We start from the raw sequence: 14,605 nt of genomic DNA on the forward strand, positions 1-14,605 counted from the left end.
AATTAACGAGATTCCCACTGTCCCTATCTACTATCTAGCGAATCCACAGCCAGGGGAACGGGCTTGGAGAAATCAGGACTAGAAACGTCTTTTCGTAGAAGTGTTAAAAGAGCGAGAATGTTTGGTGTGACGGGAATTCGAACCCTCGACCCTTAGAATACGAGTCGATTGCCTTAACCACCTGGCCTGCCTCGTAGGTAGACACAACGAACGTCTTTAAAGAAATAGCTCCATGGTAACTTATATAACATTTCTGAACGTTTGAATTGTCCATAATGTAGAACTCACCCCAGTGTGTGTAGGTGACTAGGTATCAACATGCATTACGATAGATGTTGTAGAAGGCCTTTTAGTGGTGTGCTGAAGAATATTAGCGAAAGGAATAATGTGAAACTTTCTCCACTCTTTCGCTTCTAGTTTCTAGACGTTTATCGAACATCTTCATTCAAATTCATGTTGTCTTGTCATTAATTCCAGTTATTCTATTTTTCTGTAAATATGAATAACTGAATCATTAAAAGTATATATATCAGCAGTAACGTATTGAATAATTAACATAGAGTTACTATATTCAGCACTGAAGATGCTATGCCACCAGGTGCTCGGTAGTAATGGTTGTCTGTCTTCTCTCTTGTCTTACACTGCTGTATTAGGGATTGCCAGCGAAAATAGAAGTCTTGTAACTTTGCATGAAATTCTAAAACAAACAGATAAAACTATGCCACCATATTCCTTGTATTACGAATACTAAAATAGATACTGTTGATTTTCTGCATTATTGGAAGGAAACAGTTGGGCAGTACTATCAAATGGTGGAATACTTCATACCGTTTGCTGTTATTTGTGAAGTTTAATTATCATATTTGTTATTGTATAGATACTTAATAATGTTTCATATACATATTCTGTTACAGTATTGACAATAAATAATATATTTCTTCTTATCTACTGGGTTACAGTACCGGTAGTGATAGTGATTTATATAGCTCATACAACATTGTATTATTGGTATGTAGTACCGTTTTACGTGGATTATCATAGTGTAAGTGACTAGTGTCTGTCACTGTATTATTGTACTATAAGCTCTCTAAAAGAGTTAAAGAATAGTCGTAATTTGTAACGTTTATAGCTAGAAAATAATGTGAACCACTCTTATTCAAATTAGGTATTTGATGATGGCTCATCTGAAATGCAAATGATTGACCATTCAGCTTATTGCATTGTCTTCAGTTTTGTCTTAGTTCTTACTCGGAACTGAAATACAAGGCTTAAAACGCTATAGATTGGTTGTGAACTATGGTTTAATCACAGAGGAAACATTTCAGTGTTTCACATTCGTGGAGAGTCATGGGACAATCGAAGATTTTGAACATTGGTTACAAGTCTTAACAAGTTGATATTAGAATGTGGAACTGCTTCTAAGTCAATAGTAAGGCAATGAGATAAGTACAAAACATACAATTGCGACTATTTCTAGAATGTAGCTCGCCGTTTTACGTCTAAATCGTGTGTTCACAGCCGCAACTCTACGTTCAGATGATTACAGGAGCATATTTCACCAGACCTTCCCGTGTGCTATGTAACCAATAAAAGTTGCATTTCATTCCTCGTATGATGATAGTAAGTTTAAACTCATTTTTATAAGATATGGAATCAAATGTCTTTACATTGTCGTACAGACATGTGGTGCATCCGATGGTAGTAAATGTATGTTGTGAGCTGTACTAAAATGGACGTACAGAAGACCTCTTCCTACAGAATATACCAGTTATGGAACGCTTATAGTAGTTACAGTGCATTATATCATTATAAATTAGTATATAATTCTTATGTTTAAAAACGGCTGGTATGGGTTGAGAAAGCACTAGTAGAGGAACGAACAACGATAACCGAAGGTCGAAACGTTGTTCGCTCCTCTACATAGTGCTTTCTACCCATACCAGCCGTTTTAAATATATAATTTCTCTACAAGTGGGTTTTCTCGTCATTACGGAGTATATAATTCTGTTTGTGTCATTAATAATTTATGACAAACAAAAAGTTTTGATTTTGTGAATACACAGAAGTTCGAAATTTCAATAATTAAGTTATATATATAAGACACAGTTTTAAATTGGTTTGACATTGTTTGGGTCTGAGATACGTGTGAAATATTCGTAAAGAGCATTTGATTTTCGATTGATCGTAAATTTGAAAAACAGTATTGTAGAATATATGGGTTCTAAAACATTAAAACTATCAGTATTGTGTATAAGTTTATTAGTCTTGCGATAAATAGTTCCTTGTTCCCGTTACAATGAGTACTGTTTTCTGTTTTTCTTGTATGTATGTTTTTTCATTATATGATCCATAAAGAAGTGTGAGTCATTTCTGCTTCATTCTGTGAGAGATTTGATTTTCTCTAATGGAACATATTGAAGTAAAGTGGAGCTTAGAACAACACAAGCTTTGTTAAATAATGGATACTGCAAACAATTCTAGGACTGCAACTATTGCAGTAAACGTAACAATACCGTAATCATTCCGTTTCGGGAATGTGGCTATCCAAAGGATTTTCAGACGCTGTTTGAACCAACTTTGTAATAAAGGTAAATCAATTAATGTCCGATGCTAATTAAATGTGTACGCGTAACTGGCCACTAACAGAAGAGGAATTTTCATTATTGCCAAACCGTGTAAATCTGGTTCGAGTTCACTTGAAAGTATGCTGCACTCTTAAGTTGATATTAACTGTGATACGAAGTATATATATATAGAATAAAAGTAGTATAGGAATAAACATTTTCGTAGAAAACGCAGTTAGTTGTAAGACTGAAAAATGTGTGTAATTGGGAAGCTTAAGTAGTTGAAACAGGTCAAACAAATAGTTAGACACAAGCACGTCAACAAATGGATGATAGATTGTCAGATGAAATTCGAAACATAAATACCTAACATTTTCGGAAGATCTTCCAGAAGGGAAAGTTTGTTTGTTTGTTTGTTTGTTTTTGAATTTCGCACAAAATTACTCGAGGGCTATTTGTGCTAGCCGTCCCTAATTTAGCAGTGTAAGACTAGAGAGAAGGCAGCTTGTCATCACCACCCACCGCCAACTCTTGGGCTGCTCTTTTACCAACGAATAGTGGGATTGACCGTCACATTATAACGTCTCCACGGCTGAAAGGGCGAGCATGTTTGGTGCGACCGGGATTCGAACCCGCGACCCTCGGATTACAAGTCGAACGCCTTAACTCACCATTCCATGTCAGGCCAAATGTTTTAGGGTGTGTGTGGTTTTCTTACAGCAGAGCCACATTGAGCTAGCTGCTGAGCCCACCGAGGGGAATCGAATCCCTGATTTTAACATTGTAAATCCATTGTTAGTATACTTATTGTTGTATTCATATATAAAAATATTTTAGTATGTCAAATATTGATCAATGAAACAAATTCAGTACGGCTTAATTGCAATGACTACCAACGGCATTGTTTTAAATGTTTATAAGTAACCTTTATTTTTTTTATTTTATGTGTGTAAACACTCACTGCCGAGGAAGTGTCTTCATTAGGTTAAGTTTTCCTTTCATTGAGTCCCTCGCTGGTACAGCGGTAAGTCTTCGGATTTACAACGCTAAAATCAGGTGTTCGATTCCCCTCGGTGGGCTCAGCAGATAGCCCAAACGTGGCTTTGCTATAAGAAAAACACACACACCTTTTATTGAAATGTTTTTTGACACTGAAAACCAGGTTTCGATACCCTTGGTGGGTAGTGCATTGACACCCATTGTGTAACTTTGTTAATGGACAAACATTTTATGAAATGCCCTTTTTGAACTATTAATTGAATCAATGTCCTGAGACGTGATGTCAGAGAAGGAATGTTTTAAATACTTTTTGTTTCAAAATGATTTCCAAAGTAAACGTTTATTTTTTATACAATAGTAATGACACCACAGCCGAAACAGAAACGTAATTTTTATTCCCTTTCAGAAAGATAGAAATTGAAAGTGACTCACTAGTGTAGTGTGTCACGGGGTCTCTTATGTGTGTCGTGTTTCTGCTGAAAATAATAATATTATGACACTCTGAACTTGAGTGTTTTATAAGGATGATGGTCAAATACTACACCCGCAGTGGCACAGCAGAATGTCTGTAGGCTTACAACGCTAGAAACCGGATTACAATACCCATGGTGGGCATAGCATAGATAATCCATTATGTAGTTTTGTGCTTAACTACAAAGAACTAAATCCTACTATTTCGTCAGACAAAAGTAACCCAAGCGCTGGCGGCGGGTGTTGTTGACAAGCTGTTTTTGCAGGAAATTCTGCACAGATAGTTCTTTTCTTTCTCAGTGTTTGAAGTAAGATTGAAAACCTCGTCTTTTCCTTTGTTCTTTTTATTCTTTTGTTGAATATTTATTTTCATATAATTATGAACAGCGCAGATAGCCCTCGAGTAACTTTGTGCGAAATTAAAAAAACAAACAAAAAACAATAAGTATGAACATAGTTTGCACATTTCCTAATCCATAAATATTCTGTGTTTGTTGTTTATCGTCAGGTAGTCAAACCAATCATTATTTACGCTTGTAAATTGCTGGCACAGTTTTTTTTCTTTTTTGTTTTTAAATGTGTTAGTTAATATTTTTTAAGAACATCAGTCGATAAGAATTTAACATTGGTGTAAAAAAAACATTGCTACAAATGTGTTCGTAAAAGGTACTAGTTACTTTAATTTACCACTAGACTTCCAGTTGAAATACGCTTTTCACTGCATAAAAATACAATCACCAAATATTCAGTGTCATTATGAATTCTAACCCAGTTTTTCCTTAACTGCTCTGTTTTAAAACGATGAACACTGCCCGAATTCTTAATTCTTGGTTGATACAAGTTGTAGGAATTCCACTGTAAAGATGATATATTATGTATGAGCGTGTGTCGTTTAAAGATCTATCACCTAACGTTGGTTGACTCGGTTACCCTAATGTTTGTTATGGTGACTAAAAATTACCCGACGATGTGCGTGAGCCTTTTTTTAATTTTTTGCTCGAGAGGGGGGGGATAAATACATTATAAATTAGGGCACAATTTCACTTTTGTTTATAACCTTTTGGCTTTGAATTTTAAAACCCCTGTACTTAGTCAGTTATTACATTTCATCAAGTAGAATATGGAATTAATGTCTAATAAAGCAGTTAATAATAAGGTTAAAATAAATAGGGAAGAGGAACACTATAACACTGCTTTCTTAACGGATACAATCAACTAGTATTAATAAAAATGTATAAATAAGTACGTATGTATGATTGTTTGTTTGCTTGTTTAAAATTGAGCACAAAGCTACACAATGGGCTATCTATACTTTACCCGCCACGGATATCGAAACCCGGTTTTTAGCGTTGTGAGTCCGCAGACATGCCGCTGTGCCACTGGGGGCGCGTATGTATGAATCAAACTACTTTTAGTTGATTTAGAATTTTCAAGAGCTGTACAAGCGTGTCATTTATTAGCGTAGGAGCCCGGCATGGCCAGGTGGATAAGGCACTCGACTTGTAATCCAAGGGTCGCAGGTTCGAATACCCGTCACTCCAAACATGCTCGCTCTTTCAGTCGTGGGGTCGTTATAATGTTACGGTCAATTCCACTATTCGTTGGTAAAAGAGTATCCCAAGAGATGGCGGTGGGTGGTGATGACTAGCTGCCTTTCCTCCAGTGTTACACTGCAAAATTAGGAATGGCTAGCGCAAATAGCTCTCGTGTAGTATTATGCGAAATTAAAAAAACAAAAAACAATCTTAGCGTAAACATCAGGTCATCTGCTCACCCATTGAGTCAAACCTTGGATTTGAGCATAGTGAGGCCATAAGCTCACCGCCAATCCACTGGGATGTAGCTAAGCAAGAACTATTTGCGCTTAGTGTCCTGAATGTTGAACTGATAGACTAGGTGAATGGCAGTGAGTGAACAGCACTGACCACCAATTCTTAGGTATCGTAGGTTGTACTTGTAAGACCTAACTGCAGGATTTTATCACCATTCTCATAAAATACGTACTGCCTTAAAATACGGAATGCATTTTGCAGCAGCAGGCTAACATTTAGGACACGCCCGTCCCAATGCTTGCTAACTAGTTCACTTTGAAATGTACTACAGGCTTCATTTGATTCACGGGAATTGTTTCTGAAACAGCTTGGATATATGTAATGGATTATATTCAGCCTCCTTCCGAAAACAATGTTCTTAACCACCCATTATCACACTGAGTGGACCGAGGTTTTAAAACCAATCGATAATGATGTCAGAATAGCAGTGTTTCATACTTTATAGTCCTGTTTACTCAGCTTGGAACTCCCATATACATTATCGATGCATCTGTCGTGAAAGAATAGCATAGACAAGCGTCAAGTCGCAAACTGTGGAAGAATGAGGGAGACATAGCTAATTCAAGCGAGCATAAACTCGTTTAATCGTCTGCTGATATAGTAGAACCAGTATTAAAAGAAAACACTTCGGGATTCAATTACGGAAGGAGAAACACATCGTATGTTTGACTACACTGTCTGATTATATTCAACAGCACATATTCTGTTGCAATATTAGGAGGATTCAGGTCTCTTTCACTCCTCAGCGAAATGTGTGGAACATCCTTAGCTCAAATACCCTGATATTATTCCTGACACGTACGCTGGTAGGACGTCAGTAAGTGTTCTGATTTACAATACTAAAATCAAGAGTTCTATTTTCATTGCTAGACACAGCAGATAGTCCGATGTGGCTTTGCTGTAACAAAATACACGTCCTGACAAAGGTAACAGTGTTAACTTTTAAAGATTGCTTTACAGTAATCACTCCATCTGCTTCCGACATATTTTTATTTATTTAATGATATTCTGTTTAATTATGACGAACAAAAAACGAGGCGAGATTCAGATCCTTTACGGCCTTCAATTCTCTGATGCGGGTAGGCCTTTTTCCAGGACGACTCAAAATTCAGACACTCATTCAGTTGTATGGGCTGCATCCCATCTAAATCCGGCGCTGAATATTAAGATAGTCATATAAGTTGAAACAGGAAAGTTCTTAAGACATAATGAAAGTGATTTAGTGTTTTAAATCTGGCTAAAGCTATCGTGAGAAATAATATTTACACTTGAATTTATATAAGACACCATAAAGAGTGTATGTGTGTATGTGTTTCATATAGCAAAGCCACATTAGACTATCTGCTGATAGCATATTTAAGGGGAATCCGACTCCTGATTTTAGCGTTGTAAATCCGTAGACTTACCGCTGTACCAGCGGGGGACCCGTAAAAAGTGTAACATATTTTCTATTTGAAGATAAGGAGAGTATTCCTTTGAAAAAAGATAGAGATATTTTCTGTATCTTATCGCAAAGTTATGTCACATTTATCCTGTAAATCTTTACATGAAAAAGGCATCATATAACGGGATTAACCGTCACATTATAACGTCCCCACGGCTGAAAGGACGAGCATGTTTGGTGCGATGGGGAATCGAACCCACGACCCTCAGATTACGAGGCGAACGCCTTAATCCACCTAGCCATGCTGGGCCTAATTTTAAAACTAAATGTGTATACCCTTCATCGATATCGTTTTATATAACATGATGATTTAGTTTTAGTTAAAGAAATGTATATGTTTGCAATGTGACCATGGAAGCTGTGTGGTCTGCTTTAAGGTAGCTTCAGGCAGTGTGATGATATTTCGTGAAGTTTTTCCTTGTGTTTGGTTATCTCCTACTTTATACGGTCTTATCATTTTACAAAAGCAGTCGACCATTTAACATTTAATCGAACACTAAGTTAAGCTTCTATGATTTTCGACAGAGCTACAAGTTGACCTTACTGTAATAAGACGTTATAACAAGTTAGCTGTTCATGTAGTGTAATATTATTGACTTAGCAATTTAAAAAAAAATGTTTTTCGTTTCACTGATTAACGAGATAAAATCATCCATCCCTTGTCTTCGAGATCTGATGAAGATCACGTAAACTCATTTTGGTAGTTTTTTAAAGTTTACTCAATTTCTCGTTCAGATATAAACAGATATACGGTTCAGTTTTTGCGTTAAGTAAAAGCAGTGTTCATTTGTCTTCTTTCTTACCCATTGTGTAAATAAATGGGGAAGGGTTTGTTTGTTTTGAATTTCGCGCAAAGCTACACGAGGGCTATCTGCGCTAGCAGTCCCTAATTTAGCAGTGTAAGACTAGAGGAAAGGCAGCTAGTAATCACCATCCACCACCAACTGTTGGGCTACTCTTTTACCAGGGAGTAGTGGGATCGACTGTAACATTATAACATTCTCACGGCTGAAAGGGCGAGCAAGCATATTTGATGTGACGGGGATTCGAACCCGGAATGGAAGGCAAAACAGTGATTCCTGAACCCTGTAATTGTGTTTTACAGTAAAGATTATTTTTCATTTTATCTAAACCTAAATGGCACGCGTCTTTTTTCATATAATTATAAAAAAAGAAAGTTAGGGAACTTGAAGAAATACTGAAGGTTTCTTCAAAAGGTCGGTTGAGTTACAACCATTGAAAACAACATCACATTAGATGATAGTTAAGTTATCACAGGAACAAAACCTAGTTCCCCTCGCGATGTGAAAGCGGCAAGTTTACGGACTCACAACGCTAGAATACGGGACTCGATTCCCCTAGTTAGACGTAGCAGATAGCTCAATATGGCTTTGCTCTAAAGCAAACAAATAATCAAAGAAGGAAACCTTTCAAAATGGCGAGCTATGTAGTAACAGTTACTAATTTTGTAACTTTTAATACTCATATGCTTCTGGATTATCTTAATGGATAAATATTATTGGTAATTTACCTAGAAAGTCGTTAAATAGAGTCCTAAACGCCCTTCCGTTGTAGCTGATTAACTACATCTAAAGTTAGTTGTATGGTTTGTTTGTTTTTTAATTTCGCGCGAAACTACACGAGGGCTATCTGCGCCAGCCGCCCCTAATTTATCAGTGTAAGACTAGAGGGAAGGCAGCTAGTTATCGCCATTCATCGCCAACTCTTGGGCTATTATTCGAATAGTGTGATTGACCATCACATTATATAGCCCCCACGGCTGAAAGGACGAGCATGTTTGGTTCTAATTTCATAGACAGTCAATTTATATTATTAATTGTTTTGAAATTCTAAAATATGGAATTCAACATAAGGTTATAAAAGCGTGTTTTAATGATGTAGCGTACAAACTAGTGGAATATAAATGAAAGTTTTATTAATATATATATATTTTTTTACCCTACTGGTGGATTAGCAGTAAGTTTGAGGGTTTATCGGTTTGCTGTATTCGCAGTGGACACAACACAGATAGCCTGTAGTATGGAAGTGCACTTAATAACAAAAAACCATACGTTTTATTTATTTATTTTTCTGAATATTTGTTTGTGAGTTTTTCGTGATGATGAGAAAACCCACTTTTAGAGAAAATTATATATTTAAAAACGGCTGGTATGGATAGAGAAGGCACTAATAGAGGAGCGAACAACGTTTTGACCTTCTTCGATAACCATACCAGCCGTTTTTAAATATATAATTTAATTTGTGAGTTTTTGTTTCCTGGATTAGTCTCATTTTGTTTAAGTGAGTTATTTTGACATTATTTCTAAGGTAATCTTTTCCTTATAGACTGTATTAATGTTCAATATTGAAGCCTCATATTTTCAGAAATTGCGTATGTTTATTAAGTTTATCGTAAGTCTGATGAAATTACAATTTTGTACAACCATAATGTTCTAATATTTGCTTCTTTCGTCGTAGACCTGGCATGGCCAGGAGGGTTAAAGGGTTCGAATCGTAATCCGAGGGTTGCGGGTTCGAATCCCGGTCTCACAAAACATGCTCGCTATATCAGCCGTGGGTGCGTTAAAATGTGACGGTCAATCCCACTATTCGTTGGTAAAAGAGTAGCCCAAGAGTTGGCGGTGGGTGGTGATGACTAGCTGCCTTCCCCCTAGTCTTACACTGCTAAATTAGCGACGGCTAGCGCAGATAGCCCTCGGGTAGCTTTGCGCTAAGAATAATTCAGAAAGTTTTATACTATGTCTTTTGTTTCTAACTTTTTACAGCTTCCTTCTGACTATGGCCAAGGGATTTCTCAAATATATATTACAATCCAGTGCGTAATCTCACACTCAAGGCTGAATCCAAGTACTGGCGCAAGTTTAGGCTTTCATTAGATTTGGTATTTGGAGACGATTCACAGTCGTACAGAAGAATAAAACTGGTTAATTAATTTGTTTATTTGTTGTTAAGCACAATCCTACACAATAAGATTTTCCTTACCGTGGGTGCAGAAACTCGTTTTTTCACGTTATGATCCCACAAACTGACCGCTGAGCTAATGGAAGGGAAAAGTGTGGTAAAATGGTTACAACTAATATGACCTTATTTTGATGTAATCATTTGCAAGAAATTTTACTCTTCTGGGTGTCAGAAAAGAGTTATCACACCGTTTTTTATGTTTGTAAACTGGGTTGGTCATTACTAGAATTGAGTTTCAGATGCATCGTGAATGATTATATTTTTCGTCTCTAATCTCGCTCTCTGTCATGAAGATATATATATATATCAGGTAACCCCTTAAGTAATGTCCGATTTTAGGTTCATAAAAGAGAAAGGAGTTCAAACCCTTTTAATGTTATTTAATCAATAATGTTTGTTCCTCTATTATTAATTACTTCCTGCCAACGATTCACAAGCTTCTGAATACCACTTCTATAAAATTCTTGAGGTTTGGAGGAAAAGAATGTAGAGAGGATAGTTTTGACATCTTTTTGTGTTCCAAGTTCTTTTCCATAAAGACACTTCTGCAAACTTCGGAATAGATGATAATCAGATGGGGCAAGGTCTGAAGAATAAAGATGATGTGGAATTTTTTTCCAGTCTAGCTCTTCAATCTTTGCAGATACAGTCATGTGAAAAAGCTAGGACACCCCATGAAAGCCTGTGTATATTTGTAACATTTTTAGATATATAGATATTAATCTCAATTTTAACAATACTGAGAGCTTATAGGAATATAACTAAACAATTAAATCTGAACAAAAGACTTTTCAAGATCTTCTGTAAATGTAATTCTACAAAAATGCATATTCGAACTGAGGAAAAAGTTAGGACACCCTACCCCCTAAAGGGGTAACAGTAAAGCCTGTTACCCCTTTGGCTGAAATAACTGCAGTGAGACGCTTCTTGTAGCCATCTACCAATCTCTGACATCTGTCTGAAGAAAGTTTGCCCCACTCCTCAATGCAAAATTCTGTCAGCTGTGAGATGTTTGAGGGGTTTCTTTCATGTACAGCCCGTTTCAAGTCATCCCACAGCATCTCCATGGGATTAAGATCTGGGCTTTGACTCGGCTATTCCAGGACTCTCCATTTCTTAGTTTTAAACCAGTTCTTAGTGGATTTACTGGTATATTTTGGGTCATTGTCGTGTTGCAGGGTCCAGTTCCGCTTCAGCTTTAATTTTCTGATAGATGGTCTCACATGATCTTCAAGCATCCTCTGATACACGGTAGAATTCATGGTGGATTCTATGATTGTGAGCTGTTTAGGTCCTGATGCAGCAAAGCAGCCCCAAACCATGACACTTCCACCTCCAAGCTTTACAGTTGGTATGAGGTTCTTTTCCTGGAATGCTGTATTTGGTTTACGCCAAACATGGCCTTTGTTCTGGTGTCCAAATAATTTAATTATGGACTCATCTTTCCATGGAACATTATTCCAGAAGTCCTGGTCTTTGTCTACATTCTCTCTGGGAAACTTAAGTCTGGCCTTGATGTTTCTTTTAGAGAGCAAAGGTTTCCTCCTTGCACACCTCCCATGCAAGTTACACTTGTGCAGTCTCTTTCTGATTGTAGAGGCATGCACTTTCACATCAACAGTAGCCAGAGCCTGCTGTAGGTCCCGTGATGGCATTTTAGGGTTTTTGGAGACCTCTTTTAGCATCTTGCGGTCTGCTCTTGGGGTGAACATGCTTGGACGATTAGATCTGGGCCTGTTGGCAGTTGTTTTGAAAGCCCTTCACTTGTTGACGATTTCCTGGACAGTGGAATGGCTGATTTCGAAATCTTTTGGGATATTTTTAAATCCCTTACCAGACTCATAAGCTGCTTCAACTTTCTTTCTGAAGGCCTTAAACAGCTCTTTTGCTCTCACCATGGTGCTCACTCTCACTTCAACAGTCAGGAGCACACAAAACTAAATGTCTGAGGTTTAAATAAGGCAAGCCTCATTCACAATGCTGAGTAGCGATCTTCTAATCACGTGCATCTGGTGTGATACACCTGTGTGTGAGTTGAGCCATTTTATGTGGGTATAAATGTAGGGGGTGTCCTAACTGTTTCCTCAGTTCGAATATGCATTTTTGTAGCATGACATTTACAGAAGGTCTTTTCTTCAGTTTTAATTCTTTAGTTATATTCCTATAATCTCTCAGTGTTGTTAAAATTGAGATTAAATATCTATATATCCAAAAATGTTACAAATATACACAGACTTTCATCGAGTGTCCTAACTTTTTCACATGACTGTATGATCATTGCTGTATGGGGTGTGCATTATCCTGGTGTAACGCAACACCTTTACGATTGATCAAAACAGACCTCGTTTCTTTCCGTGCAATATTCAAGTGCTCTAACTGTTGACACTTGAAATGTGATGTAATTGTTCATTGAGTGGCAGCAACTCAAAGTGGATCACACCAATAATATCCCACCAAATGCTTAACAAGACCTTCTTAGGGTGGAGGTCCATTTTGAGCTGTGCCCTAGCCAGTTTACCTGCACTGAGTCATTGTCTGCGGCGCTTAACATTTTTATAAAATATCCATTTTTCATCTCCAGTCACTAACTTCTTCAAAAAATGGGAGTTACGTTCACGAGAGTGCAGTGAAGTGCAAATGTCCATTCTTTCTCTGAGGTTGGCTTCTGTTAAATCATGGGGGACCCATTTCCCAACTTTTGACACCTTTTCAAGCTGTTGCAATTGACGATGGACTGTTGAATGGGTTGAATGAAGCTTCTGTGTTAGTTCTTCAACTGTTACAGCACAATCTTCATCAAGTACAGCCAGCAGCAATTCATCGTTAAGCTCAACAGGACGACCTGAACGTGACGCATCACTTAAGCTCTAGTCACCTGATCTGAACTTCTGAATCCATCTTCGACATTTTCTTTCACTGATAGACATCGCACCATAAACACCTTGAATGTTTCGTGTAGTTTCTGCTGCACTGTTGCCTTTTTTTAAACTCATAAAGCATTATATGCCTGATATGCTTCTTAGACACATCCATCTTCATAAGGGTTTATTTAATTAATGACCTGAAAAAAGTGGAGTTGGGTTAATTTCTTTTATTTGTCTGAACATTTTTATACACGTCCTACTACATATTTTAGTCATTAAAGCTTTCTACAAAGACAAAAATGACGATGCACTTTCTGTATTAAATTTTCGGACATTACTTAGGGGATGACCTGATATATATAACATTATGTAACACAAATTTTTTTCCTGTATAGTATGTGTTATTTACAAGATTTACATGTATTTATATTAAAGTTATATAAAAATGAACAAAATGTTTAGAAGTGAGTAGTTTTTCGAGATTTGCGACCGCAATAAAAATCACTTTCACGTATCAGCCCCCAAATATAGTCTCCCATCATGTTTTCGTTATACACTCTTCGGTAGCGGCGTTCAAAGTTCCGTATATCTTGGTAGAAACGCTCGCCTTGCTACTCTGAGTATGCTCCTATGTTCTCCTTGAATTTATCAAGATGAGCGTCAAGGATATGGAACTTTAGGAGCATCCTGCAACACATTTTGCCATAGTTCGGGTTAAAGGCAATTCTAGTTGCCTCGCACAGACCGGATATATTGTGGCAGAAGTAGAACCCATCTTGGTGAGTGAACAGGCTTGAAAATGTTGGTGACGCTTCCTCTGATTTTGACTTGCACACTTTCATCTAACAAATCCCACTAAGATCCTTGAGCCTAGATGTTAAAAGCTCGGCACCTCCTCTGCTCTCTTCTGAGGATGGCTGCTTTCTCCCTGGCAGAATTGGTACAGAGCTCAGGATTTTCTGAGACTAAGATCTCTTTGGTTGGGTTCACGCCAAATTCTTGGAATAGCGAACTTCGTGGCTCTCTTTTCCCCTCTGTACCATCCTGCAAAAGAGCAAAATAAAATTGTTATTATGAAGAATAAATTTATTTCATCCACAACTAATGTGTAAGAGGTTCATGTAAAATATTTTATATGTAATATTTTTCTATATTATTGGAAATTAAAAATATAAATTAAAATACTTGAATTTTAAAAGGTCTAAAATTTGTATAATATAAAATATTACTATTCAAGCAAGCAAAAATTGTCCATCTCACCTTCTAGAGTTTTTTGCAGTGCTCACAGGTAAAATGAGGTGCCCAGGGTGTGTCTTGATCCCTGACAGACATGCGGAAATATGCCTTGTAGGCTTCACACATTTTAGCAGATGCTGTCACAGAATACTTTTTGGCTCTTGTCTTGATAAATTGGCCACATACACAGCAGAATGTATCTGGAGAATGCTT

The 14,605-nt window shown here is 37.1% G+C and overlaps 1 protein-coding gene across 9 annotated transcripts in view; it reads left to right on the top strand.

Annotated features, from left to right (window-relative positions):
• The window catches only part of LOC143252231 (tRNA methyltransferase 10 homolog B-like), a 196,995-nt gene that overhangs the window by 46,426 nt on the left and 135,964 nt on the right, over positions 1-14,605 (top strand). The window contains exon 7 of one of the 9 annotated variants that reach the window (XM_076504047.1): positions 10,097-10,481. The exons of the other annotated variants lie outside the window; for them this stretch is intronic. Within the exon in view, the coding sequence (XP_076360162.1) occupies positions 10,097-10,207 (111 nt within the window). The 3' untranslated portion in view covers positions 10,208-10,481. Of the gene's footprint in view, positions 1-10,096; positions 10,482-14,605 lie in introns of those variants that run through there. 9 annotated transcript variants of the gene reach the window in all.

The sequence above is a fragment of the Tachypleus tridentatus genome, chromosome 6, assembly GCF_004210375.1.
Source record: "Tachypleus tridentatus isolate NWPU-2018 chromosome 6, ASM421037v1, whole genome shotgun sequence".
Taxonomy (NCBI): Eukaryota; Metazoa; Arthropoda; class Merostomata; order Xiphosura; family Limulidae; genus Tachypleus; species Tachypleus tridentatus.